The following is a 27,143-nucleotide window of genomic DNA, read 5'->3' on the forward strand; positions in this document are numbered from 1 at the left end:
ATTGATCCAAATTGAGTTGTGTGTGAAGCTTTGAAGTTGTGACTCGAAAGCAGAATTTTAGGGGGGCAAAATCCAAAAAATTATAAAACAAGGGGGTAAAAGTCCGCGTTTTAAAACAGGGGGTAAAATTCTGATTTAATCAAAACAGGGGGCAAAACTCCATTTAATATTTATAAAAGGGAAACAAATACTAACAACATCCACCAAATGGATAAATAAATACATAAAATGTCTTGGTTCAAAAAAAAAAAATACATAAAATGTCTCAAAAGATATTAAAGAAAAAAAAAATCCTTATTCTTCTAAAATCTACAGAGTAAAAAATACAAAGAATACAGTAGGCAACAACAGAGTAAAAAACTGTGATGACAATAATTCAAACAGAACTTAAAAGCAGATATCAATGGCACAACAACAACATATAGCAGCACAACATCCTTTCCAGAAACCATCACCCCTGTTAGTGGTTTGGTCTGGAATCCTTTGTTGGGGGTACCCTTCCGAGCCATCCTTGGAAGGATAGCCCATAGGTGGTGGGGCAGTTACATATTGAGCTGTAGAATAAGCCTCACCTGGTGGTGGATATGATGCAGGAACTTGTTGCTGGTTGTTAAACTGACTCATGGTGATGATTGATTGATTGATTGATTGATTGATTGATTGATGAAGATGAAGATGAAGGTACTATTATCAATGAGCTGAACGATTAAAAAGTATGATGGAGGAATTGGAATTTGGAAGTTATGTGATTGTATTGTAAAGTAAAGAAGAAAAAATGTGTATATATAGATTTTATTTGGGAGAGGAAGAAGCTATGGTTGCTTAATGCAAATAGAAAATGAGAATGACGTGTTTGGAATGGATATGACGCGTAGCAGGTAGAAAAGGAAAGACTAAAGAAAGCGTCCACTACATAATAATGAAATAAAATGTGTCGAAAAATACAAACTAGTACATAATAATGAAATCAAAGTCAAGAAAAAATACACGTATTTGATACTCTAGAATCTAGATGTTTTTAATGGTTAGTACTTAGTTTAATACTCTAGATGTTGGGAAAAAAAACTAGCTCACACCCTTTGATAAATTTGCTATAACTTTCTTTTAAAGTCTAAATTTTGTTGAAGAATGTTTTGGAAATGATATCATTGAATAAAGTATAAATAATATATTAAGATTTAAAGAGCCGTGGCAAATATCACCCAATAAAATTGCTAGCTGAACTTCTCCACTTGGTTAGCAATTTAAAAGTATAAATTATATATGCAAAACTTAGATCAACTTATTGTCAAATAATGAACAATGATCCGGTTTGATCATTGGCTACATTTCAAAAACATTGCTTTTCCAGGACTGGTACAAGGCGACCCCCAAAAACATTAAGGAAATTTAGTCCAAGGATCCACTTCCAGACTGATCATTGAAACTGCCATCGTCCTTGAAGTCTTCCATCTTTGAATCATAACAGAAACTCCAAACTGATACACAGTTTTCACCACCTGCATTAAACAACCAATATTATCAATAAAATCTCTTAAAGCACAATATATAATGTTTCTCAGAACTTCATGAAATCTATATAGTTTAAAGATAATATGGAATTAGGTTACAACTGTTAAACAGGTGTAATATCATGCCAATATTGAACCTAAACAATGGTGAAATAAAACTGCAGAAAACCCCACAAAAAAGAAATATATATGCTTCTAGATCAAATATACCACTCAATGACAAATCTTCGTCACTATCTTCTTCTGGAATTACAAATCTACGATGGCCTGAGGACGACACAGCATGGGGCAGAAATGGATGGAAAGAGAAGCCGTTAACCGTGTCTGCACAACAAACAGAACAAAAGAAAGCTAATTATACTTATGAAAATGGAAAATAAGTACACAAAATCTACTGCCAACTAGCTGGTCAGTGGTCGCTAACTCATTATCGCATATTGCAAAAAATAATTTCATAAGGAGAGAAACTTCACGAGAAAAAGGTATCCACCAGCCCTCTTTTGATGTCTGTCCAATATGTAACAGATTTAAAGAGTGCATTATGTGGGACTTATATTTAGCAGATGATCCAAAATAGTGGAAGTGGGTAATGAATTTAGGATGGACATTTTCAAAGAGCAGGAAATGAACCATAGAATTAGCATAAATGAATGGGTAAAACACAGAAAACCAAATCATGCAACTACAGCACCATGACCATCTCATTTAACATAAATTCATTTTACTGCCTTGAGGTTGGCCACAGTTTGATGCATGTCAAAAAATGAGGCTCGTAAAATAAACATAATAAGGAAGAAAATTGGAATTTGGAATGTGAACTAGAGGCATACCGAAGATTGTCAAAATGAGGATATTATCAAATGGTGGGACAAGCTAAGTTGAAAGAAACCACAACGGATAGACAATTGAGATGGATTTAGGGATATGATTGCAGCACTAAAAAAAATATAGTTTTTGAGCAGTGGAAGATAACGTAAAATTTTTAAGTATTAAAGAAACGCAGAGAATAAATATATGAGATATTCTAAATGAGACAGAATACTTTAAGAGACTAATAGATCAGATAAGGGTGACAAATTCAAAATATATGTCATATTAAAGCCAAGATTGAGGTAAAATATAACCACTGCATTTTTAAAGAGTACAGATTTTCAGTACCTTGTGCAGCCTCAAAACTTGACACCCACTGCCCAGTTTGAAGATCGTATATATGCACTGAACCATCCTGAGCCCAAAATTGCAAACATAATAGTTTAGAAACATAAAATGGATACTGATTGAGCACCATTGGCGTTGCTAGACAATAAAAGGAAAGAGATACCTGGCCGCCTGTACCAAGATGCCGTCCAGAAGGGTCGATATCAAACAGTATCCGCTGATTGGTGTTTTCCGCAGATCTGTATAACCTAATAACAAGGCACATACATGCAATCATCTCAGCTATTACCATGTTTACTTATGGAATAAAGAGTATATGCCTTACAGAAATATATAACTAAAGTGGAACAACAAAGTTGGAGCCAGTCGATGTTTCATGATAATAGAATTATTGTACAAAACCATGTAATAGCAAACATCAACTTAACCATGCAAAAACACGGGTCTTTAGAATGACTTTGACACACACATCAGCAGTTAGTAATTAATATGGGAATTTAGCTTTACATCTGCATACTCTACTAAGTAGCGACTACCATAAGGGAATTCAATCCTTTATTTTCAGGGCATTACTATAGAGTAGGATGTACTTTTTCCATTCTCTTGAAATATAATTTTGAGCCAGTTTTGTATATTAGAGAACACTTCATACTTTCCTCCGATTAACATAAAAAATTCAGACAAAAAACCAGAGTCAAATGAGGCAAGAGAATAGTACTTGTAGACACAATCAACAGCTTTGCGCACATCCCAGCAGAGTATATAAGGGTCCTTCAAGAAATTTGAATGTTAGAAATTGCTTAAAATCATACATGATGTAAAACTGTATTAAAAAATGACCATGAAATAAAGAAGGGGGCACCCTGCATCAGAGATATTAATATTATGGTTGAACTTGAAGTAATAACTTGTGATCTATAGAGCTGTCTGTAATCTAGATCAAGAAAAGGAAATTTGCAAATTTTACCTTCCGACCTCCAGTATATAAATAATTACCATCTCTTGAAAATTGGACCTGAAGGAAGGGAAACTTTAGTCTGTGCTAGGTTTCATAATGAGAAATCAATCATATACAAATTGCAAGTAACAACTTACATGTGTAACTCCGCCTTCTTGACCATGCAAAACATACAAAAGCTCCATGTTATCTTCCGTATAAATAGCAGTAGTTTGGCTATAAGAACCCAAAGCTAGCATCCCATTATGAGATGGAGAAAAGGCCAATGCTGATATAATACCTACATTAATATAGACCACTGAATTATATGAGTCTGTTTGTGTTACAAAATTTTCTGCCATTTTTTTATAGCCATTAAAATAACAATTAAGTAGCCCTATCAGAAATTACCTGTTTGGCCTTCTTTTTTATCTTTTACTGTTGAATGCAATTTAAAATCTCTACCAGGGCGATGTAAATCAAACATCCTAATACATTTGTTGTATCCAGCAAATATCCTGCAAGAAAATGTAAGATGTCTGTTAGTGACTTTCATAATTTAAGTTGATACAATCATCAATCTGATCAAAGTAAGCCAAAAATAATACCACAATATGAAAAACAAGAATCAGATGTCAACTCAGACAATCACAGACAGGAATCTCAAGGCTGTCATTTGTCATATCTTCCAAAACCTTAACAATGGCAGCTAACCAAAAAAATGTTTATTTACTTTCTAATAGCAGTTTGAACACAACAGCACGATGGATGATAATATACTCAACTATTTAAGTGTCCAAAAGAAAGTTTATGAATGCTCGAAGGAGAAAAATCTTGGTATTTGTAAGCATGAAGTAAATGTTATCAAAGAAATATTGCGCTATGTAAAATGTAAATAGAATGTGCAAACTTCTGGTCCTTGAAAAGAAACAAGTTCTTACTTAGTTCCAGCAGGATTAAAAGCGACAGAAAAAGCAGCAGTAATTTCATCCATGGCATCGTATGCCCGATATGTGCAGCGTAACTGCAAGTTTCATCGTAATTCAATCATCAGAAAACACAATAGCATACAGAAACAACAATGTGTTTACAAAGCTGATAATAGTAACATCAGTAATTAAACCCATAAAAGAACAAACACTTTAAAGAGAGAAGCTATATCCCTGATCATACTATGATGAAACTGCCACTAGATACAAATCCAACGACACAAAATGCTCCTCCTACTTTCAATTTTGGAGTAAAGAATATTGAATTTCAGACTTGAACACTTTTAAAATCTTTCACGCAAGGCTGATGTTGATTATTTGGATTCTTCAGTTATCTATGCATCAAATGATTTAAACACAAAATCGGAAAGCCGTGATAAAAAATTACCTGGCCTGATGTAGCATCCCATAGATGTATAGGATGGTCGCGAGTAGTAGTCGCAAAAACATTGGTCACCGGATCTGAAACATTCATAAAAGAATACAATACATTAAGCCTCTTTCTCTCACCATCCAACAAAGAAAAAGATACAAATATCATCAGATAAAAGAAAGACCTGAAGCAGACATGTAAGGATACCAACAGAAATCGTGTATAGACTCTCCTTCACTCATGACTAGACTCGCAGCATAAGAATCTGCAGCCAATTAACAGCAACAATAAAAACAGGAACCAATAATGCAAGCAAACGCAACAATTTATACGCAAAGAATTATTCATGGCAAGTGAACTTGCCTTCATCGTCGGAAGTATTAAGAGGAATGTCACTATCAGAGCCCGGTCTGAAAATTGCAAAGAGAAGTAAATGAATTGCATGTTATAGGCTCATAAGACAAAAAAATACATGTTTGATAACCGTCATTTCTCACGAGCTTATGGCTCTGTTTGTTAAGGCCAAATTTTGAGCTTATAGCTGATACTTTATAAGCTCATATGACCAAAAAAGCTCTGTTTGGTAAAACGTTTTTCAAAAAAAAAAAATAGAACTTATAGCTTATTTCACTAGCTTTTATTTTTCAAACGATATTTCAAGTAGCTTATGAGCTTATAGCTTATCATTTTTTCTTCCAATTTTACCCATAACATCTAACTTGAAAAAAAATAAATATTAATTAAACATATCTTTTTTTGTCATTTGATACTGATAAGCTAGTTCAACCGTTAATTTCACCAAACACTACAAATTCAATCAACTAACTTATTCGTTTTAAGCTAGTTTATCAGCTATCCACTATTTTTTATCAAACAGAGCCTAAATCTATTTCTACGACAAAAGATAAAATGAAGTAAAACTATTGTTTAACAAGCTATAAGGTATTTTGGAGTTGTGAAAATAAGCTGAAAACAGATTATAGACATATAATAAGTTGTTAAATGGTGTGGCAACACGCGTAGATAGTGTAAAGAGAAGGAAGGAGGTTTACATACAGTGCGAAGAGACGGAGAGTGTTGTCTTCGGAAGTGGTGAGGAAAGAGGAGCCATCGGGTGACCATTTAACGGCTTTGAGGAAATTGTTAGGGTTAGTGGGAGTAATGAACTGGTGATGGAAATGGTAGGTTCTATGAGGAGGGACATCGAAGCGAAGAACGGGCCAAGAGTATTCTTCGTTAGGAATAGATGCGTTTTCTTCTTCTTCTTCTTCTTCTTCTCCCATTGTTATTGCTGCTTCTTCTTCAACCATGTTTGTAGCTGGAAACTGTAAGCGCCAAAAACTCACTCTACTCCCTCCGAGTGTTTCGTTTCGATTTCTCTTCTTTGTTTTCTCTTTTCGCCTTTTTATTTTATTTTAAATAAATTAAATAAAACTCATCATTCTTTTTTTCTTTTTTCACAAACATAAAGACTTTTCTTAATTCTTTATGAATAAATTTAATAATTTTAAGCACAATGAAAATACACTTTCTAATTTAAAATATGCACTACTAATAACATAAATATAAGGGAGGGTTATATTCACCCAAAAAAACTTATGAATGGATCTATCATTGCTTATTTGCTAATTATCCCTAAAAAAAATTATTTTGTTGGTTATAAAATGATATTTCTTCTTTAAATAAAAGTGATTATTGGCAACTAACGAGAATTGAGTATAACAAAATAAACTAGACTTCAACAATGTGACGAAACTAATGTTTGAATTTTGACTAAGAGAATTATCAACATTTTAGTGTTTGGCGCCTCATGTCTCAAATAAGATTACATCTGATGAAAAGAACTTATGAAAACAACTTATGGAAGACAAAAAAATGATCAATACCATGCTCTATTCATTTTGCACGATATAGTTAGATTGGATGCATGTGTTATTTTTTTACACCAATTAAACCCTTTTATCATTATAATTAATTCGTATATCACTTTTTAAATAATAATAATAATAATGTAATATGAAATACAATATTTGCGATGTATCCATTTTTGTGGATATATAACAATGTTCACTCAATAACGAAAGTGAATTATCTCAATTGTAATTTTTATTTGAAAGAATAAAGTGTCATCTCTCATTATTCAATAGGAGAGAAAAACACTGATAAATTTATATGCAGTGGATTTTAATTTTGAGAGATCACATTTTATTATCTCCAACTGGAGATTAGAGAGAATGCATTCCCCTCAAGAAACAAATTATGCTAAACACATGTAATAAAGTTTATCACGAAAACTAGTTCAATGTTGATATAAAAGGATTTGGATTCTATAACATGAAATTGCCATTTTAAGATTGAAAGGACAATACAGTTTGTTCATTCGGAGGAACAAAGATTTCATATATGAAACAAGAAACTGTTAGGAGTTCAATTAAGGATCCAAACCCCCCAATGGACACATCACATAGTCAAAGTGAAATAGTGGCCTTTTTCATTACTATGGATGTATGTTGGTGATTAAGAATCACAGGGAATAATACAGCAAAATTGTTTTTGGCACTAGTACAAATGCTGAGTATCTCCCTAAGAAGCTAAAAAAAATCAGTATCATGAGATTCTCAAATGTGAATCATTCTTGTAACTTGAATACAAGGGAAGATCAAGAGCTTTCTCAGCAATTCTGCGGTCTTCATGAATCTTGGCAATCAAGCTTTCAAGGGAGGGAAAATTGAACTGCAATGCACAATGCCCAATTTTAGAGAAACTCAAAAGATGAAGAACAAGACGAGCACGGCGCAGAAATATTATAGGAATTTATACCTCAGGACGTATGTAACCAACTATAACCAGCCGCAGTTCTTCCCCATAGAAATCCTCAGTGAATTCATGAAGCAACCATGGTTCCTATAGGGAAAAAATAGATCATATGAAAATTCTGAGACCATAGGTTTAAAATAAACAACTTTTGACAGATTAAAATAAACAACTTACTATAGTCTTTTCTTTGTTGCTGAAATATGGATTCCAACCAATGCTCATGACCATTTTAAAAATACCTCTTGTTGATAATCCGGCCCAACCAAAATAAACTCCTGAAGGATATTGTGCAAGGAGATCGGAACATTCCTTTGTTGACAAATTGGCTGAAAAAATAGTGCATAAATACCCTTAGTATAAGTATATGCCAAAACAAAATTTTAAGATGGCATAATCCTCATATATTCAGGGGAAATTCCAAAATCAGGATCTCAAGGTTATTAAACAAGCAACCACTAAATAGAATTGCAATAATCTCAGGGCATCATTTTGAATACCCATCTTTTGCTCCTCTACATTTCAGCTCCATGCCATACAGCACAAGAAATAAGTGAAAACCGAAAACAAACCTGTAGGAATCCCGAGTACTTTCGACCCACGACCAAATCCCTTGATGACAGGACCACCAATATACCAAGGATCTACAGGCAAAGTTCTCTCCACCCCTGCAATAATTTATAATACTAATTCAAATGTAAATGTTATATCAATAAGGAACTGCACAGACACAAAGTGTTATCTTAAGGTATTCAGGATTTACAATCTGCAAATGGTGGTAGACCCCACTTTTCAAGTTGCAAATCAAGTAGGGAATTTATCACCTCGTCTGCTGCAGTATAGAGATGAGACTGCTTCGGGAGTGATGGTACCGCAACCACTTCCATCTCAGCAGCCTTACCTGCAGTAACACCGGGTCTGAAGTAGCCAAGTAGATATTTTTTAGAAAAAATATATGGAGCAAATAGCAGTCTAACATATTTTCAACATTGAAATCATTGAAGAGTGTAGACCATAATGGAAGGGGAAGATTCAGCCAAAATGTAAAAAGGATCAAACAGAGATTATTTTGTCTATCAAGTTATAAGGATCCTTTTTTTTCTTTCTTTTTGTGATAGGCAAATGTTAGTTATTATATGCTAGAATAATCCTTTTAAATTAAGTGAGGATTTTAACCAAGTCCCATAAACCATGATGAAAGTATTAAAGAGTAGATTTATGGTTCTTCCACAGATAGTTGTAACAGGACAGGACCTAAATTAATTGAGAACCATGAAGATGTCATGAAAAGAAGTTTACATCATAATAACTAGGAGCATTCAACCTGAGCATGCATACACTAAATAATATTATGAAAGATTTTCATTAAAAAAATCATGGATTCTCTCAAATTTCGATTACAAGTCTCAATGCACTCAAATCACCTGCTTTCTCTGTTAATCAATCACGTGTATACTGCACCTAAATAAGCACTCATTAAATACAAAAGCGACAATTTAATATGTTTCACTTCCTCAAAAACAAGCCATCATATTTACAAATTTTAAGTAAAAAATGAGTAGTTCTGTCTGGCCAAGCTCGGCCACTAGATCTATTTAATAGCTGAACATCTAATTATAAACTTAAATGGGACCACTAGGCTAAAAAATCCAGACAGTCAGAATCACTGGAGCGGGGTGTAGGATGTTTAACAGTTCTCCCGTAATATTTACATTCTTTTCTTTTTATAAGAAGAGGCAAAAGAAAGAAAGGATATCTATAATTCTTTTTATAAGATCAGGTTTCAAATTTTACTTTGAAGCCAAATCCCATCCCTCCATTTTTCTTGAATCTAAAGGCTATACCCTATTTAGTAAAATAGCAAGTGACTTACGATGCCTCTCCTTCAGTGTCTGGCTATTTCTTTCTTAGTTCCCCCTATCATACCCAACAATCAATATTGGTTCTACTATGCCAATTCAACACAAATAAGCTACCATGTGCCATCAGATTAACACAAATAAGCGAGCGTGATTTGGTGTCAAAGCTAACCTTAATAATCTAGTGTCGTTTGACCCTATCCCATATTACAAATTTAATTAAGGGAATATCCAACAATTTTGAAGAAATTTCTTTTTGAAGTATAATCATAGGATTAAATTTTCAACAGAAGGTTTAACCATCAAAGAAGTCTTGAAGCCGGCACATATATCAAACAGAATTAGAACAGAAGAAGGAAACTCACAGAGAGTCTTCAATGACAAGACAGCTGGAAGGCTCTATCCTTAACCTCCTAGCAGCTTCAAAGAATCTGACACCATAAATCACAATTTTTTCAGAAGAAAAGTATCTTACTTCTATAGTAGACAATACTCGTTAGACAAGTAACCCTCAGTAATCAAGGCTAAACAAAACATTATTTGCATCTCACATGTCAGGGGAAGGTTTTCCTGTTCGAACTTCGTCTCCCCCAATTATGACAGAGAAAGAATCTTTCCATCCTGCGTGGAAAAAGAATATAAATTAAGAAACTAGCTCATACTTTCATTATCACAAACAATGACAAAAGGAGTACAATAAGCCTAAGGTTTCAGAAATAAATCAACACCATCATGAAAGGATATTTTGGCATCAATGCTTTCCCTTGGAGAGTTTGATGCCAAGGCCATTGGAACTCCTTTGCTTTTCAAATGTTTAATCAATCGATTAGCACCAGGAAGTGCTTTAATATTACACCACCTGAAATGAGAATCAAGCAAAAACTTCAAAGAAAAATTCCCTCATAACTTCGAAGTACAAGTTTAATTGGATTGACCAACCAAGTAACTGTGTTTACAGAAGCTTTATAAAACAGTGGGATTTACTTGCATGTCCAACATGAAACATATAATACATAAAGGTTTCCAATTGAACAAAGATCATATCGGACCATAAACTAATTGATTGTGGACATACACATCAACTCGGCATAGTTACATTTCTAGAAAGGAGGTGTCCTCTATTCAAATAAAACATTAAAAAAAAATCCTTCTGTACAGTGCATACAGCCAGGAAATACACCGATGAATTCGCTATTCAATTAAAATCACAAGAGCTAACAAACTCAAAAATTAAAAAACACGGTAACAGAATATAGTTGATTTTTCAATCAATGGCTACAATTCTTCACTTTCTCTCTAAAGTAAATCTCTCAACAGTGAATATAGTGTGAACCTCCCCCTAATTAATGGTGCAACAGGGCGTCTTAAATACTACTAGTGAGCAGTTTTTTATTAATTTAACCATAATAATTGTTAAGATTCTAGCTGCATAAGCAGGAAAGGCGCGCATTGAGCCTAAAGCAGTGAAGATTGAGTTACTTAGGTTTAAATCATCTTTACTAGTTTTATCAAACAGTTATAGCATAGTTACTTTACTATATATAGTGAGAAGAGTTCATTTTTCATTTCTTATGTAATCACATTTGATTCATCAATATGAATTTTCCCTCTTTTCTCTCTATGATTTTACAATCTTAACAATAATCAACAACATAAAGCACCCCGCATCGCAATTCAACATTTAACTAACAAGATATCTCTACTGACATAATAAGAAAAATGATGCAAGAGTTAATAGATAATTACTGCTGAGAGAATAGTGGCGAAAGCTCGGAAACAAATTCAACCGGTGAGCAAGGAAGTCCATAATCTTCAACAACAGCAGAAGCAGCTTCAAAAGGAGTCTTGCCAACAATTTTAAGGGTTTCTCTTCCATCCCATTCTTTTCCATACTTCCCTAACGATATCTTCAAAACGTTACAAACTATGCCATCTGTTATAATAATAATTCAAACCACAATCAGCAACATTAATTAAACAATTAAAAAAATTAAAACCCAAGCATAAATAAAAGAAATTAAAATTAAAAACAAAAAGTTGCAGATAGTTGTTGTTATTGACCTGTGTTGAGTAACGTTCCATCCAAATCAAGAATAACGCATTTAATCAACTTTGTAACAGACATATTGTAACTGAAATTGATATCTGAAACAAAAAAGTATATGAAAAATTTAGATAATTGAAAGTAAGGGGATGATACATAGTGAAAAGTGTTGAACCTGTGATGACAGCAAAAAAAGCAGCTTTTTGCGTTTTGGAAAAGTTGCTCTGTAAAAGATGAAGTAATCGCCCAATCATATGTATTGGACGGATCAGGATTATGTGACTTTAGGGCGGGAAAGGCAGCCTGCCTTTGGCCCAATCACATCCGTTAGATCAATCATACGCTCCATATCAGACAACGTGTCTTTTTCTTTTATTTCTTTTAAAAATCACAGAAAATCAGAATATGTATACCTTGTACCTCATTTACTACATCATTTGGATCAACACGTTAAGTGCAATCATACAATTGTGACTTTTGACGTCATATTTTCATCCAAAAATATAAGTCATTAGGTTTATGGATCATATTGTTTATATGTTGTGTAGCACCAACTCTTTCAATTAATATGAGACTTAATTCACACTTAATAGATCTTAATATGTATTTATATTTATCTTTTTCTATTAATATTAGCGAGAAGGTTCGCAATGCTGATGTCGGTCAGGAGGTTCGCAATGCTGATGCCGGTAGTATGGTATAACAGAACAGCAGCGTTTGGAATGAAACGAAGGAACCAAATCGATGTTTAGGAGCCAAAACAAAGCACTTATGGAACTAATGGAATTTTTCCAGCATAACCAGCAAAATAGGATGCTGGCCGAGCAGCAGTAAGTGCAAGTGGCAGAAACCACCAGTTGGTTGGTACAAATGCAACGTCGACGCTGGCTTTTAAGGTGAGTTAAATAAAACAAGTGCAAATTGGTGCTTGAGATATTACACGGGACAATTTGCGATGGCTGGAATCTCATGGAGTCAAGGAAAATGTTCTATAATTGATGGGGAATCAATTGTCTTACTCGAATCTATGAAAGAGATGGAACATAGAAGAATCACACATATCATTTTTGAATCAGATTCGAAGAGTATGGGGGATACTATTCACTAGTAACTCAGAGAATTTAGTTCCTTGATTTGTAATTCAAACTTTGTGGTAAAGTTTATAAAGCGGCAAATGAATATGGTGGCTCAGATGCTTGCTAGGGCGGCCATTGTTTGGTCTAGTCGCTATAACTTTGAGTCGTTAATTACCTCTTTGTATTATATCTTTATTGAATAATAAAATGATACGAGTTGTTGATTGTCAAGAAATTCAAAAGTAATAAGTTGCAACAGATAAATAGTGTGGAAAATTTGACTACTTCATTAACTAAAAAAATTAAAATCATTAAGCACTTATTTTATATCTAAGTATTGTTATTTTTTTAAACAATATATATATAACTCGAATTTTCTTGGTCAATACAAAAAACAAATGGTTAATATCGTGTTTGTAGTGTAATTTGGTGTGTATGTATTTTGATCCTCTCCAATTTTCTATGTTTTGTCTCCTTTTTCTTAATCTAAGGGCTCATAAATTACAAAGAATAAAAAAGAAAAAATCAACCATTGGATTAAGAAAAATGAGAGGAAAATTGGAGATGATCTAAATCCGCTATACGCTAGCTCTTTTGCATACATGCTTGCCAATATTTGCATGTGTTTTTTGTTGGCACTCAAAATAGGAAGAAAAAAAAACTAGAGAGGATACAAATTCATTGTAAAATAAATATTTAAGGTGACCAAGATCCTTACCACTTTGACCAATTCACTGTTGATATCCAATAATTAATTCTATTGTCCATGATTAATTTTATTGATCCTTTCAATTTTAATCGGAGACTACTCAACTACGAGTTGGGATCTCTCCATTGTTTCTCTTCATTCTCCCTTCATTACTACTACATTTCAAACATATATTAAATAGTTGGACCACCAAATATCACATTATTACTTTTATATTTTCAAAACATTAGTAATGATAAAAATGGAGAGGATTTTCACTCCTCAACTACACATTTTTAAACGTGATTAATCAAATATTACTGGTGAAAAAAAGAAAATATATATTTGAATATCATTTCTCTTTCATTATTATCATTTCTTCATTCGAACATATTACATATATGGATAATATTCCATGGAGAAATGTTTGTATCTCCTTATTGTACATTTATTCCATTTGAAATGATTAATATCTAGTTAATTAAGTTTAAGAGTGAGTAAAACTTAGTTGACTTCACCCTCAACACACACCCATTGTCCCACAAAGATACCAATGCAGTTAATGTTAGGATTGATCTCAAGGAAGTGAGCTTCAAGTAGGTTGAACTTTTGAGCGATGCTGGAGCAAGTTTCATCTTGTCCCACACCATGAATTGTGTCACATGTTGGGACTCCAACTGCAACTGCAAAATGAATTGTTAGTATACAATTTAATTATTTATAGACTATAGACTATAGTCATTTGGCCATTCAATTAAACTTATATTGTATTATTTCTCAAAGCATACATGCATTATCTCTAACTGTGTTTAGTTTAGAAATTCAATTGCAGATTTACCTGTTGGTGTTGGTCGACTTTCAACAATAAACATCATAATGAGAATAAGTGAAAAAACTAGAGCAAAGCTGGTAGATTTGGCCATTCTTCTTCTTCTTCTTCCAAAGCTCTTTTTATTAATTAATTATGGTTCTAATGTTGCGAGTTGTGTTTCTTTTAAGACTTGTGGGCTTTAGTTTATATAGGAAGGAACTCAATACGGCTATTAATATAGTTAGACTAGTTTTTGAGATATGGCATTGGATTTTAAGAAGATTGCCGGCTCCAAGGCAGCAAGCATATACATAATATTGGATATATATTAAGGCTTTTGGGAAGTCAGATAAGATAATTTATAGCTTATAAGCTCGTTTGGTTAAAAAAGTTCTGTTTGGTAACAATTTTTCAAAACGAGCTTATTATAAGCTAACTTACAATTTATAATTTATTTTTCAAATGCTATTTTAAGTAACTTATGAACTTATACCTTATATTTTTTCTTTCAATTTTAACTCTACCATCTTACTTGGAAAAAAATTAAAGATTAATTAAACATATATATTTTTGTCATTTTATACTTATAAGCTAATTCAAATGCTAATTTTACCAAACACTACAAATTCAATCAATTAATTCATAAGTTATTCGCTATAAGCTAGTTTATCAGTTATCATTATTTTTTTACCAACAGAACTAAGAAATCATTGTATGGTGTTTAATGTTACCATCGGCTAGCATCTTATTATGTCAATATCATGTCACATACTATAATGTATATTCATTCCTCTCTTGTGTATCTTGTTACTTGCACAAGAAATCAACTCTTTGAATCTTTGTATATTAAATTATTACTATTAATTATAAGTCACATTGTTTAGAGGCAATCCAAAGGTAAGGATACTAAAATCTTATCTTTAGATCTCCAACAAAATATATATTTTATTAGTAAGCAAAAAGGTCACAAATTAAAAAAGTTTCGTATTGTTATGAACTATTCCTAGAGAATAACAAGAATAGAGAAGAAGAGATGAAGGAGAGAAAGAGAAGAAAGAATAGACTATTGTATTGTTCTATTCAAGGTGTGTATTACATTGTAACAAAGGGGTCCTATTTATAGGACACAATTAGGGGACAAGAAAACCTACACAATAATGGACATTCATTACATATTATTCATAACACTCCCCCTTGAATGTCCATGAAGGATATTCTTTCTCTAAAAAAAAACTCTAGTGAAGAAAAAAGAGTACATCATCATTTGTGTGTGAACTGCCTCATTAAAAACCTTATCAGGAAAACCCAGTGGGACAAAACCACGGTGAAGGGAAAAAGAGTGCAGAACATATTTATATCTCCCCCTCATAAAGACAATTATTATACATGAGATGAAAAATCAAATAATCTTCTGTACTAGCTACTCCAAAGTTTTACTAAAAGTTGACTCTGTAGAAAATTCTGTCATATCTTCTTTATTATACTCTTCTCTAAATTAGCACTGCGTCTGATATTATCTTCATGTTGAGTTGTTGCAGGAACCATCATTTTGTAATAAAACAACGAATTTCTTGTATGTGTTGAATTGCAATCCTCAACAAAAACATCTTCTCAGCTTGCTTGATGTAGTGCCAAAATCTTCACATGATTGGATGATATTGTTGTTTCTTTAAAGTATAAATAATTCTATGTTTTGCTTTACTTCAATATTTGGGTTGGATGAATAGGCAAAAATAAAATACTACGAAATTATAGCAAATATATTAGTGAGCTTAATTGAATTAAGATATGGTACTTCAGGACCAATTCAAATTGTTCATCATTTTCTTGAGGCATGACACATCAAATGACATTGCAACCATTTTTAGTATACAACAAATTAGATTTGTCAATGTCAAACTGTTTTAATACTTTTGCTATATAATCTTATTTAAATTATAAATTTAAATGAGAATATCTCATAAGCTCTTCGGGAGTCTAGATGATATTTTATCATTAATATAAGCCTCGGATATAAATAATTTATTGTCAAATATAACTAAATCCTTCAGGGATCATCATTATCAAGTGAGCCAGTAAAATACGTTAAAACACATATTTCACATGAATTGAGTATTTCAGATGCTACTCAACTTAATTAATTTTTTGAATTCACTTCAGGTGAATATGCTTCTTGAAAATCAATGATTGACATTTATCAATATACTTGATAAACAATTCAAACTCTAAACATTTTGTTTTTATTATTTTTCTCTTGAAAACTTATTCATATCGATTTATCTTCATCTGCAGATGAAATGGACTACTGGTCCAAAAACATTTCGCTTTGCAAAGCTAGTTTAATTTTGTATCAATTGCGTCTATCTTATTTAGTCAATCATTTCATTGTCTATAATCCTTAATAGACTTTGATTTATGATCCTCATTGTCATTTATCACATATATAGCGCTTTATTATGTGCAAAAATATTGTCAACGTTGACTTCATCTCGGTTCCATCGTATTCCATTCATGACATAGTTTGTCGAGATCTCTATATTTTCGTAAATTACAGGTACCTGATAAGTTCTTCTGGAACTAGAAAATTAATTATGTCAAATACTATTTTCATATCCTCACTCGGGTCATCTTTGTTTTTAGCTCCTTTTCTTATTTGAGGATTTTTATCTTTGGAACCGATTTGCTTACCATGCTTCACGCGTGGTTAGGAATCATTTGCAATATTAGATTGTCCAACAGGGACATTCATTTTTATTGGAGCATTAGCAGCTGTTGATTGATTTCATAAACTTTGCAAATGAGTTATCTTTTGAACTTCTGGTTCATATTGATTTCTAAGAGGATCAAAATAACAATTATTAATTTATTTCAAAACATTCCAATTGAACTTCTAGTTCATATTTTTAGCTGCTTATTATCTCCCCCTAATATTGGGAAAACTAATTCACCAATTGATAATCAGCCCATAAAGCTGTAAAAAAAATCTCCAATTATTGGCTCACTTTGGAGATTCATATAAAAATTATTTTCCCAATATTCTTTTACTACCCATTTAAATGCATTATATTGGAGCAATTGAAACGTACCCAACACATCCAAAAATGTTTATATGGGAAAATATGTTTATAAACTAAAATTCAAATAAATTAGGGGAGAGCTTATGTATATAATAATTTGTTGGCATGATGCTATTCAATATCTCAACATACATGTTTGAATGTTCCAAACTATAACTTAGAATGGATCTTCAGGTCCATTATTTTTTTTGTTTGTATGAACATATTTCATAAGATGTTCGGTATAAATTTCAATTAACATATGATATTTATCAAATACTTTCTAGAATAATATATATAAAATGATCTCTTAAAAATAATCTCACAAACTTCTGGTTGTGAGTTTATAACAAACATACATGTGACCATTTGGTTGATGCATCAATTCAAATTTTAGAAATCTAATCGGTCCACATGATCGGTGTACTGATTTACAAATATCACCTTATATATATTCTAAAAAATAAGAGACGCTCGTTTTCTTAATTTATCAATTTTCTTTGCGAGCTAGTAATACACAAAAAAAAATATTAGATTGAATGAACTTCTGGCCATTCAATACATATCCATAGAAACTTTTCGCATCATAATAGGTCAGAGATGACCCAACTGATCTTGCCAATTACAAACTTATTATGATTTGTAAACTTCTGGTTTACAAGAACATGTGCTTCAATTGCACAAATATATATAAATATACCCCAAACTAGAGGCAAATGTTGATAATATGTCTCGTAATGTATAGAGATACAAGATCTCATCCATTTCTTGTTTCAATAGGATATTCATTTATGCGAATATCCTTCAAATTAAAAAGTATTAAAAGTATTAAAACAAAGTTTTAAAAAAATTAAAAAAAAAATGCATATCATACGCAAATTTTGCATGTATCATATTGAAAAGTATAAACAAATTATTTTTCATACTTTACCTATTCTATGCATATGCCAATTTTTTTTCAATAACTTACTAATTAATATACGTTACATTATAATTATTATTATAGGTTACATTATAATTATTATTAATTTCATTATGTTACTATTTAATTTGCATTATAAAATTTTATGTTACATTATATTAATATTAATAAAGATAATTGGAATTTTTTATTTGACTGTGTTTATTATGTTTATCTAATTATTTGCTTAATTTTATTTGATGATAGTATCAATGAGAAATGAATGAAAAATCATTCCCAGAAGTGAATGAAGTCCGACCAACTGATGTTATTCCATTCACATAAGTGAATGTAGCAACACACGATTATCATGGACAAAATTGTGGTTATGGTCGTGGTAATAGTCATGGCCCCGGAAAAAAAGTGGGAAAATTAGCAAAACTATTGAAAATATATGTGACATTAGCTAGTTCCCGAAGAACAAGAAAAGAAAAAGGGAAAACCTTAATATTGAAGCATCTTTGAATGATTGCTCAAAGAATAAAATTTTCTTGAAGAAATTATGAAGATTATTGTGATCATTATATGAAGATCACTTGTGATATAGTTCTTGAAAAGCTAAAGCTTTAATATTAGCGCATCTTTGATGGATTGCTCAAAGAATGTGCATTTTCTTAACCAATATTATGAATATTATTGGTATAATTTTTGAAGAACAAATAATTTAACCATTCATGAAAGATTGTAAAATTGTGAATTTCTCTAGCCATTATGAATAGAGATTTGTTGTTGAGTTCCTGAAGAACTAATTTTTTTTTACAACATGATTAAAGTCCACATGATCTATTTGATCTTAGTATAAATTGGACCAAAATTAAAAGAACGATTATGTATGTCTCTTGAATATGTTCCTGAAGTAGCAAACTTATGAAAATAATTTCAAAAATATTTGGTTAATCATATTTTAAATTGGTACAATTTCAATAATTATCAATTGAAATGTGAAAGTTTTTACATGATAATTCGACTTTATTTCTCGATGCACAACTTAGTAAGATCTCTATCTATCTATTTTATATTTTACTATGAGGTAGACGATTATTATTCCCTATGAAATATATGCCTAAGAAAAAAGTTACATTTAGCTTTTTATACATTAAACTTTGAATTTATTTTATGGTGATTATGTTTTCTTAAGCTTTGAATACATTTATTTTCTTAATTACTTATAATTATAATTCGGTTACAGTTTGTAAATATAAACTGGTTTTTAATTATTCTGTTACTTATTTAAATCAATTTATTGATTTTAAATTATTAGATAAAAAAAAAATTAATTGTTACTGTTTTATAATTCTGCTGAAATCCACATAAACATAATTGTTAGCATGAAAATATTCATTGATATTACTATTTATGAAAAATTAAATTATATATTTTTTTTTTGGAAGGAATTAACTTTTATATTTAGTAGTACAAAAATTATTGAAGGTTCCAGAAGAGTCAATGCATTGTTATATCGAGAAATAAAGTTACGCTTTGCCAATATATTGTATATTTTTAAGTCTTAAAGATTTTTTTTATGTTTTGTACAATATAACAATAAATAAATAAATCCAATGAAATTTGTAGATTGCAAAATTTTTATAAAAATCGATAAAGCTATCCCATGGATATGTATATTGAATTCTTCTCGAATTCTTAGGAAATAATTTGATTTTTCTTTTAAGTTCTTCAGGAACTATATAATATTGTTATAATGTAAGAATAATCCTTTATGCAATCCTCATAAGAATAATCCATATTCTTCGTTATATTATAATATATCTAATTGTACAATCCTTCAAAGATGTATCTGTAATGAATTCTTCAGGAATTCGTGGGTAATACAAATTGATTTAAAAATTGTTTAAGAACTGTATAACGGATCAAATATATATTCAATCAGTTATTTATCCAATCCTTCAGGGATTGATGTTCATTTTACTTATATCTATGAATCTTCAGGATTCATATTTTAAAATTTCATCATACTATGAATCTTCAGGATTCATATTTTAAAATTTATCACACCATGAATCTTCAGGATTCATATTTTAAAATTTCATCATAATTTGAATCTTCAGGATTCATATTTTAAAATTTTATCACACTATGAATCTTCAGGATTCATATTTCAAAAATTTCACCACGATACTTCTGGATCGAAGGTTTGTGAATCAATAAAAAAAACAAGAAGACAAAAAATTATCTGAAAGAATAGAATAAAAAAAATCATACATAAAATAAAATTGTCACTTCCCTTTGTTGCTATACCTTTCTTGAAAGGGGAGAGACTATCGTGCTGATAACGTGTTATGAACTATTCCTAGAGAATAACAAGAATAGAGAAGAAGAGATGAAGGAGAGAAAGAGAAGAGAGAATAGACTATTGTATTGTTCTATTCAAGGTGTGTATTACATTGTAACAAAGGGGTCCTATTTATATGACACAATTAGGGGACAAGAAAACCTACACAATAATGGACATTCATTACATATTATTCATAACACGTATAGGAAAATTTATTTTAAGCCTTAATTTACTATTGAAAATTATTGGGTTGATTATGACGATATTCCGACACGGATTTCTCGACATCTTACATTGATGCTGATCTTAACTGTTGATCAGAACAGGTAGAAGGCCAGCTGGAAGTCCGTTGAGCAGGTGGTAGGCAGCAGGTCCGAGCATATGATCCACGGAGGGGGGGTTGTACCTGCAGGTGCTCCGATGCCTAAGTCAGTAAGGGTAGAGAGCAAAAGAGATACTAGAGAGAAGTTAGAGAGAGAAAGTAATTGCCATAATGAATAGTGTCTACCTTGCTCTCCCATAAGGGAGAGTATTTATAGCCCCCAGCTCTGGGCCAAAGGTCCTCTTAATGGGCTGGACTAGCCAAGGCTCATTAAGAGGGACTGCCAAGATATTACCCTTAGATAGTGGGTAGAGTAGTAATTTTACCCTATCTTGGTGGAGAGGTTGTGCCATGCTGACATGGAGGTGGTTGGGCAAGCCATGTGGACTTTGTGAAGGTCTAGGTGGACTAGCATTAGTCTAGTCCAGAACAGGAGCCCCCCAAGTCGTTGCTCCTAGGCATAGGAGTGATGACTTTAGATGTGTGCCCAAGTGCAGAAGGAAATCTCCTTGCAACCTCTCTTGAACAAATGTGGACGAGGAAGTTGCTCGTCCAAGCCTTGCTCGTAACAAGTGCTTGCATTGTTTTGCTTGAAGTGATTTTTCGAGGATATTTAATATTCTGCTCGTATCTACTGCGAGGAGATAACTACGAGAGGGACTTGTTGCTCGTTGCTATGGCGAAGGGATAGCAACGAGAGTCACGTTGTTCGTATCTATGACGAGGAGATAATTTATAAGAAGGAATTGTTGCTCGTTGCTATGACGAAGAAGTTAGCAACGAGGAAGTTTTCTGTAAAACGTAGCCTTTTGCTTGAGGACTTGCTCGAGTGAAATTCGAGCAGCCTTTTTCGTTGGGGATGTGAAAGGGTGCATTTACTGCTTTGATTTTTACGAGGGAGTGTAAGGACCATTGGATCAAAGCGTCTCTTCACTTTCCTGGCTTGATCTATATAATAGAGGAGAGTGAATTTCATTTTCACTTTTCACTCTCTCTCTTCAATTGTGATTCTAAATATTCTCTCTGAAGTTTCAACTTGCTTGTCAGATCGTTCTTCAGATTTTCTTCATATTCAAGGTAATTCTTCCAAATTTTGTTACTTAGATCCATTTTTTGTTGTTCTTGCCCAGCTTTGGGCGTTTTTTATATGAATTTATGAACATTAGGATGAATGTGCCGGGCACCGTATGAATTTAGTGCCGGGGAGCTTTCCTCCCTTTTGAAACTCTAAGTTAGATAACTAGTGACGGGGAGCTTATCTCCTCGTTTTAATCTTTGGATAGTTTATTAAGTGACGGGGAGCCTATCTCCCCGTTTCAAACTTTAGATAGTTTGAAATGCCGGGGAGCTTACCTCCCCGTTTTTAACTTAAAAATTTTTGCATGAAGTTTGTTGTCAAAATTTCATGCCGGGGAGCTTACCTCCCCGTCTTTATTTGCCTTACCCTCCTCGGAAAAGATTTTGATTGCCATTTGAAAAGGGCTTTGGTCGGGGACAGCGTCCTCGTCCTATCTTGCGCCCTTTCACTTGAATTGCGGTGAAAGGGTGGTTTTGATCATCGAATTCACTTTGTTTTTATTGCATTTCAGGTTTTAAAATGTCAGAATCCGAGGAGGTTGTAGAAGTGCAGGGTGCGGAGAAGTATACGCTGGTCGACTGTATAACTGATCCTGCACTGGACTGGGTTGCTCCTGAGCCCCGAGGAATAGCTTCGGCGCTTACTCCCAAGGATCCTAAATTACATACCATTGTCGAGCAGAGGAGAGCAAACGAGCCCAAACATTGGTCGACTCGTCTACCCAGGGAGGATGAACGGGTGTGCTCGTCTTTTGACGGGCATGATTTTGCTATGTACGAATTCGTTTTTAAAGAGATGGGGCTTAGACTGTCGTTCAGCCCTTTTGCGGCCAGTGTTCTCAAAGCCTTGCAAGTGGCTCCGTCACAGCTGCACCCTAATTCCTGGTCGTTTATAATAGGGTTCGAGCATCTCTGCGTGTATAAAGGTGTTCGTCCCAGCCTTCCCCTCTTTTTTAGGATCTTCAAAATTCAACGCAAGCCGACGAAGGAAGTAGGACGAGCACCTCGTCAAAACTGGGTTTCGTTGAAGCATCACGAGGATGTCAAACTTTTTAAGATGTTCGTGGACTCCATTAAGGATTTTAAGGAGAGGTACTATGTCGTCCGGCCAGAGTCTCCATCTGCCCGGGAGAGTTTATTGGAATTTGAGGAAGATAGAGACGAACAAGGTGTTGCTCGTAAGGATGCCAGCGGGCAAGTCAAAATTCGAGCAGTTCCTAAGTTCCCGTTGAGCTGGTCGTATACCCACTTCCAAAAGGAGCCTAAGGAATATACAACCGGGGATGCAGATTTGTCTCCCGAGGACAAGGCTGCCTTCGAGAGTTTGAAGGCCTTTGTGGCCGGTTTTACTCCGGGGGTCTGGACGACTCGTAAGGGAGTTACAATAAGGAACGAACATGGGGAACCGAGGGCCTCTCCTCGCTATATTAATACTAGGACCCTCCTCAAGTGCAGAAATGCCGGGGAGGTTAAATTGTGTTTGGGTATTGTTTCCTTTTCTTTTTAACTTAGAAAAATTTCTGTTAATGTTGTATGCATTCCTCGTCCCTTATTAACTTGCTCGTCATTTGTTTGCAGACAAAATGGAAACCATTGCTGAGCGAATGTTGAAAGCCAAGCAGGATGAGAAGGCGAGCAGGTCTGGGCGAGCCAAAAAGAAAACTGTTGCTAAGACTTCTCCGCAGGTGAGGCCGGGGACCCCTTCCGTGCAGATTGTTGGGACCTCGGTGGGTGGTTCAGGCACTCCTACCTCAGCTGCCCGGCCTCCTCCAGTGAAGAGGATGAGAGAAGAAGATCCCCCGGTTGAGGAGACGGGCATGGGAGGATGCAGCAAGTTTCCAGTTCCCCGGTGCTATACGGTGGAAAAAATTTTTGAAAAATATCCTCCTGAAGTCTTTGATGCCGAGCGGTCAGCAATTCTTGACCAGGAACCAGAGGTCCGTAGGCAGCAGCATGCTCGTGACATGGCTGCTATGGTGCGAATGGTCTCGAGCTCCCTTGTCCTTGGTGACGAGCGGGAATCTTTACTCGAGCAGCTGAACAATGCCCAGGCCAGGCACGAGCGGGCCAAAAGTCGGATCAACCAGCTCAAAATTGATGTGGATGACCTCAAGGAGAAGCAAAAACGCTGGGGTGACCAGCTGGATGAGCACCGTAAAAGGAGAGAGGAGTTGGAAGCTGCTCGGGCTGAGATTGAAAGGCTCACTGCTGCTATGGCGCCGGGCGAGAACGAGCACAAGGCTGCCGAGGGCTTGACCACCCGAGCCGACTTGGTCAAGGTGATTGCTCAGTTGTCTCATGACTTTGTTGAGGGCACTGAGTACGCCTTTGAGAATGCCGTGCAGCAGATTAAGTGCCTTAATCCTGATGTGGAATTGGTGACCCGGGGAATGCATGTGAACGGGGAAGTCAAAGATGGCCAGATTGTTATCCCTGCTAGCCTGGCCGACTCTGATGACGAGGAAGATGATGCTGAAGTGGTGCACGAGGAAGATCATGAAGACGAGCAGGGTGATGGGCGCGAGCAGGAAGATAGGTGCGAGGAGTAGATGTCCCTGGTTTTTCTATTGTAATTTGTTTTGTCTTTGATAATTTTTTGGGGCCTTTGAGCCATGGTTTGTAATTTTGGAACAAGTGGGCTTTTGTCCCCGTTTTATTTTTATGACAATTCCGGGCAGGTGCCCGTTTATTTATCTACGCTTGTTTATAACTGCTCGTCTATACCTGCTCGCATGTATGTTTATATTTTCTGCTCGCATGTATATTTCCCCGTCTTTTTAACTTAGAAAATTTGACGAAATTTTGTTGTTTAAAATTTCAACCGGGGAGCCTCCCCGTCTTTTTAACTTAGAAAAGTTTACGAAATTTCGTTGTTTAAAATTTCAACCGGGGAGGTCTGGTCCCTACTTTTAACTTAGCAAAATTTTATGCTAATTTTTTGCTCAAAATCTGAACCGGGGAGCTTGTCCCCATTTTAAACGAAATTTGCTGTTTAAACTTCGTGACGGGGAGTTTCTCTCCCCGTTATTGAGGTGCTCGTCTGGGCATGCTGGTATGCTCATTCAAGCAAGTTGGTGTGCTAAGTTTTGCCTGTTTATTTTTATGCCTGTTTTGTATACTTATGATATTTTTGCATGTATGGATGCTGCGCTCGTTGTTATTTTGCCGGGGAGGTTTCCCCTGCTTGATACTGAGCATGTTTTATTGAGGGTAGTCTCCTCTGTTTTGACTTAAACAGTTTAGGGAACTGTATAAGCACTTAGAGTTGTTTCTAAGTTACGCGAATACGAGCACGCTAGTGTACCTTTCTTCGCAACCTGAACCTCCCATCGCGAGCTGGGTGCTAGGTCGTGGCACGGGGACGATGGGCTCGTTTCGAGAGTTATCCTCGTCTAGCAGGAGTTCCATTTCCCTTATGGTGAATTAGTTCCCCTGCTATGGTTTTAGATGAGCACGTGTGCCATGGTGCCCTCCGTTGTTTAAGGTGCTCGATTCGTTGTGTTCTGAAATGCGAGCAGCCTTTTGGTGTGGCAATAACTTAGCTGTAATATTGTTTCAATTTCTGGGCATTCCAAGGTCGAGGAAGTTTCTTTCCTCGAAGGTCCTCGAGATAGTATGCACCATTTTCTGTTTTGTCAATGACGCGGTATGGTCCTTCCCAATTGGGTGCAAGTTTGCCATCCTGGGAGTCTGCATTGCGTCTTAGGACGAGGCTGCCCACCTCGAATTCTCTTTTGATGACTTTGGTGTCATGACGGGCAGCTATTTTCTGCTTCAGGGTGGCCTCTTTTAAGGAAGCTCCTGTTCGAATTTCTTCGACGAGGTCAAGCTCCTCTCGAAGTATTTCGTCATTTTGCTCCTCGTCTAGAGGTTGCTCAGTCCGACGAGATGGTTCCCCAATCTCTACGGGGATAACTGCCTCCGTTCCATATATCATTCGGAAGGGGGTCTCTCCGGTTGTGGAGTGTGGGGTTGTTCGATAGGCCAGAGTACATTGTCAAGCTCTTCGACCCATTTCTTTTTGTTTTGGTCGAGTCTTCTTCGTAACCCTCTCAGGATTACTCTGTTGGCTGCTTCAGCTTGCCCGTTGGTTTGGGGGTGCTCGACCGATGTGAAGTGCTGCTTGGTGCCCAGGGCAACAAGGAATGCTTGAAAATCTTTGTCTGTAAACTGTGTTCCGTTGTCTGTGACTACCACCTGTGGTATTCCGAATCTAGCTAGCACATTTCTTTTGAAGAAGCGCAGGATTCTGAGTGATGTGATGTCGGAGAGGGGTTCGGCTTCCACCCACTTTGTGAAGTAGTCCACTGCTACTATTAGGTAGCGATTTTGATAAAGTCCTTTGGTAAAAGGACCAAGTAAGTCCATGCCCCACCAGGCGAAGGGCCAGGGGGAAGACAAAGATTTTAGTTCTCGAGGGGGAGCTAAGTGCATATCCCCATGCATTTGGCATTTGTCACATTTTTTTACGTGGTCTTTGGCGTCCTGTTGCATAGTAGGCCAATAGTACCCTGCTCGTAGAGCTTTCCTAGCAAGTGACCTTCCTCCTAGGTGTTGGGCGTTAATGCCCTCGTTGACTTCGCGCAGGATGTAATCTGCTGTGTCCTCGTCCACACATTTTAGGAGAGGAATGGAAAATCCTCTCCTGTATAATTTTCCATCAAGGATGACATAGGTGCAGGCTCTTCGTCTGACTATAGCTGCTTGTTTCTGGTCGTCAGGGAGAGTTCCGTGCTCGAGGAAGTTGTATACTGGAGTCATCCAACAGTCTTTGTCGCCAATGACGTTTATGTCCACAACCTTGCTTGGTTTTTCTATGCTTGGACGAGGGAGTATCTCTTGGATGACAGATTTGTTTCCGCCCTTCCTTTTTGTGCTTGCCAGCTTGGACAGGATATCTGCCCTTTTGTTATGCTCGCGGGGAACATGTAATATTTCAACAGAGTTGAACTTGGTGATCTTTTCCTTTACTAACACTAAATATTCAGAGAGGTTATCATTCTTGGTCTGGTACTCTCCTAGTACCTGTGAGGCGACCAGTTGCGAATCTGTGTAGATTTTTATCTCCTTGGCTTGTACGTCCTCGGCCAAACGTAGTCCAGCGAGGAATGCTTCATATTCTGCTTGGTTGTTTGAAGTTGGGAAGGATAGTGCTAGGGACACCTCGATTAGTA

At 35.0% G+C, this 27,143-nt stretch overlaps 3 protein-coding genes across 4 annotated transcripts; all 3 read right to left on the minus strand.

The window, feature by feature from the left end:
- Positions 1 to 387: 387 nt before the first annotated feature.
- LOC123914667 (cysteine-rich and transmembrane domain-containing protein B-like) lies at positions 388 to 624 on the minus strand. The gene has a single exon (XM_045965856.1). It carries the CDS (start codon positions 622 to 624, stop codon positions 388 to 390), a length of 237 nt encoding a protein of 78 aa, XP_045821812.1.
- Positions 625 to 1,131: 507 nt separating this feature from the next.
- LOC123916946 (telomerase Cajal body protein 1) lies at positions 1,132 to 6,348 on the minus strand. Its single transcript, XM_045968534.1, has 13 exons — positions 6,025 to 6,348; positions 5,332 to 5,378; positions 5,153 to 5,233; positions 4,984 to 5,057; positions 4,548 to 4,630; positions 4,018 to 4,124; positions 3,765 to 3,907; positions 3,637 to 3,684; positions 3,388 to 3,440; positions 2,833 to 2,917; positions 2,670 to 2,736; positions 1,722 to 1,835; positions 1,132 to 1,499 (listed from the first exon to the last, which is right to left on the minus strand). Exons 1-13 carry the CDS (start codon positions 6,276 to 6,278, stop codon positions 1,390 to 1,392), a joined length of 1,266 nt encoding a protein of 421 aa, XP_045824490.1. The 5' UTR covers positions 6,279 to 6,348; the 3' UTR covers positions 1,132 to 1,389.
- Positions 6,349 to 7,049: 701 nt separating this feature from the next.
- LOC123914508 (bifunctional riboflavin kinase/FMN phosphatase) lies at positions 7,050 to 11,931 on the minus strand. 2 transcript variants are annotated; one of them, XM_045965710.1, is made up of 12 exons: positions 11,861 to 11,923; positions 11,703 to 11,786; positions 11,388 to 11,574; positions 10,370 to 10,500; positions 10,193 to 10,262; positions 10,007 to 10,072; positions 8,546 to 8,700; positions 8,355 to 8,450; positions 7,960 to 8,111; positions 7,789 to 7,872; positions 7,548 to 7,701; positions 7,050 to 7,180 (listed from the first exon to the last, which is right to left on the minus strand). In XM_045965710.1, exons 2-11 carry the CDS (start codon positions 11,764 to 11,766, stop codon positions 7,576 to 7,578), a joined length of 1,131 nt encoding a protein of 376 aa, XP_045821666.1. In that variant the 5' UTR covers positions 11,767 to 11,786; positions 11,861 to 11,923; the 3' UTR covers positions 7,050 to 7,180; positions 7,548 to 7,575. The 2 variants fall into 2 exon arrangements, with proteins under 2 accessions (XP_045821666.1, XP_045821665.1); XM_045965709.1 differs by lacking the exon at positions 7,050 to 7,180 and having other exon boundaries at positions 7,437 to 7,701; positions 11,861 to 11,931.
- Positions 11,932 to 27,143: the final 15,212 nt, after the last annotated feature.

The sequence above is a fragment of the Trifolium pratense genome, linkage group LG3 (assembly GCF_020283565.1).
Source record: "Trifolium pratense cultivar HEN17-A07 linkage group LG3, ARS_RC_1.1, whole genome shotgun sequence".
Lineage (NCBI taxonomy): Eukaryota > Viridiplantae > Streptophyta > Magnoliopsida > Fabales > Fabaceae > Trifolium > Trifolium pratense.

Excerpts from the sequence above, each read along its gene's own strand:
- LOC123914667 (XM_045965856.1), bottom strand. The coding sequence starts at position 624 with ATGAGTCAGTTTAACAACCAGCAACAAGTTCCTGCATCATATCCACCA.
- LOC123916946 (XM_045968534.1), bottom strand. The coding sequence starts at position 6,278 with ATGGTTGAAGAAGAAGCAGCAATAACAATGGGAGAAGAAGAAGAAGAA. Across the intron at positions 3,908-4,017 it reads TAAAAAAGAAGGCCAAACAG|GTATTATATCAGCATTGGCC; the intron begins GTAATTTCTGAT and ends ATATTAATGTAG. Across the intron at positions 2,737-2,832 it reads ATCTTGGTACAGGCGGCCAG|GATGGTTCAGTGCATATATA; the intron begins GTATCTCTTTCC and ends TTTTGGGCTCAG.
- LOC123914508 (XM_045965710.1), bottom strand. The coding sequence starts at position 11,766 with ATGTCTGTTACAAAGTTGATTAAATGCGTTATTCTTGATTTGGATGGA. Across the intron at positions 8,451-8,545 it reads TCTACCACCATTTGCAGATT|GGGTGGAGAGAACTTTGCCT; the intron begins GTAAATCCTGAA and ends AAATTATTGCAG. Across the intron at positions 7,873-7,959 it reads GCAACAAAGAAAAGACTATA|GAACCATGGTTGCTTCATGA; the intron begins GTAAGTTGTTTA and ends TTTTCCCTATAG.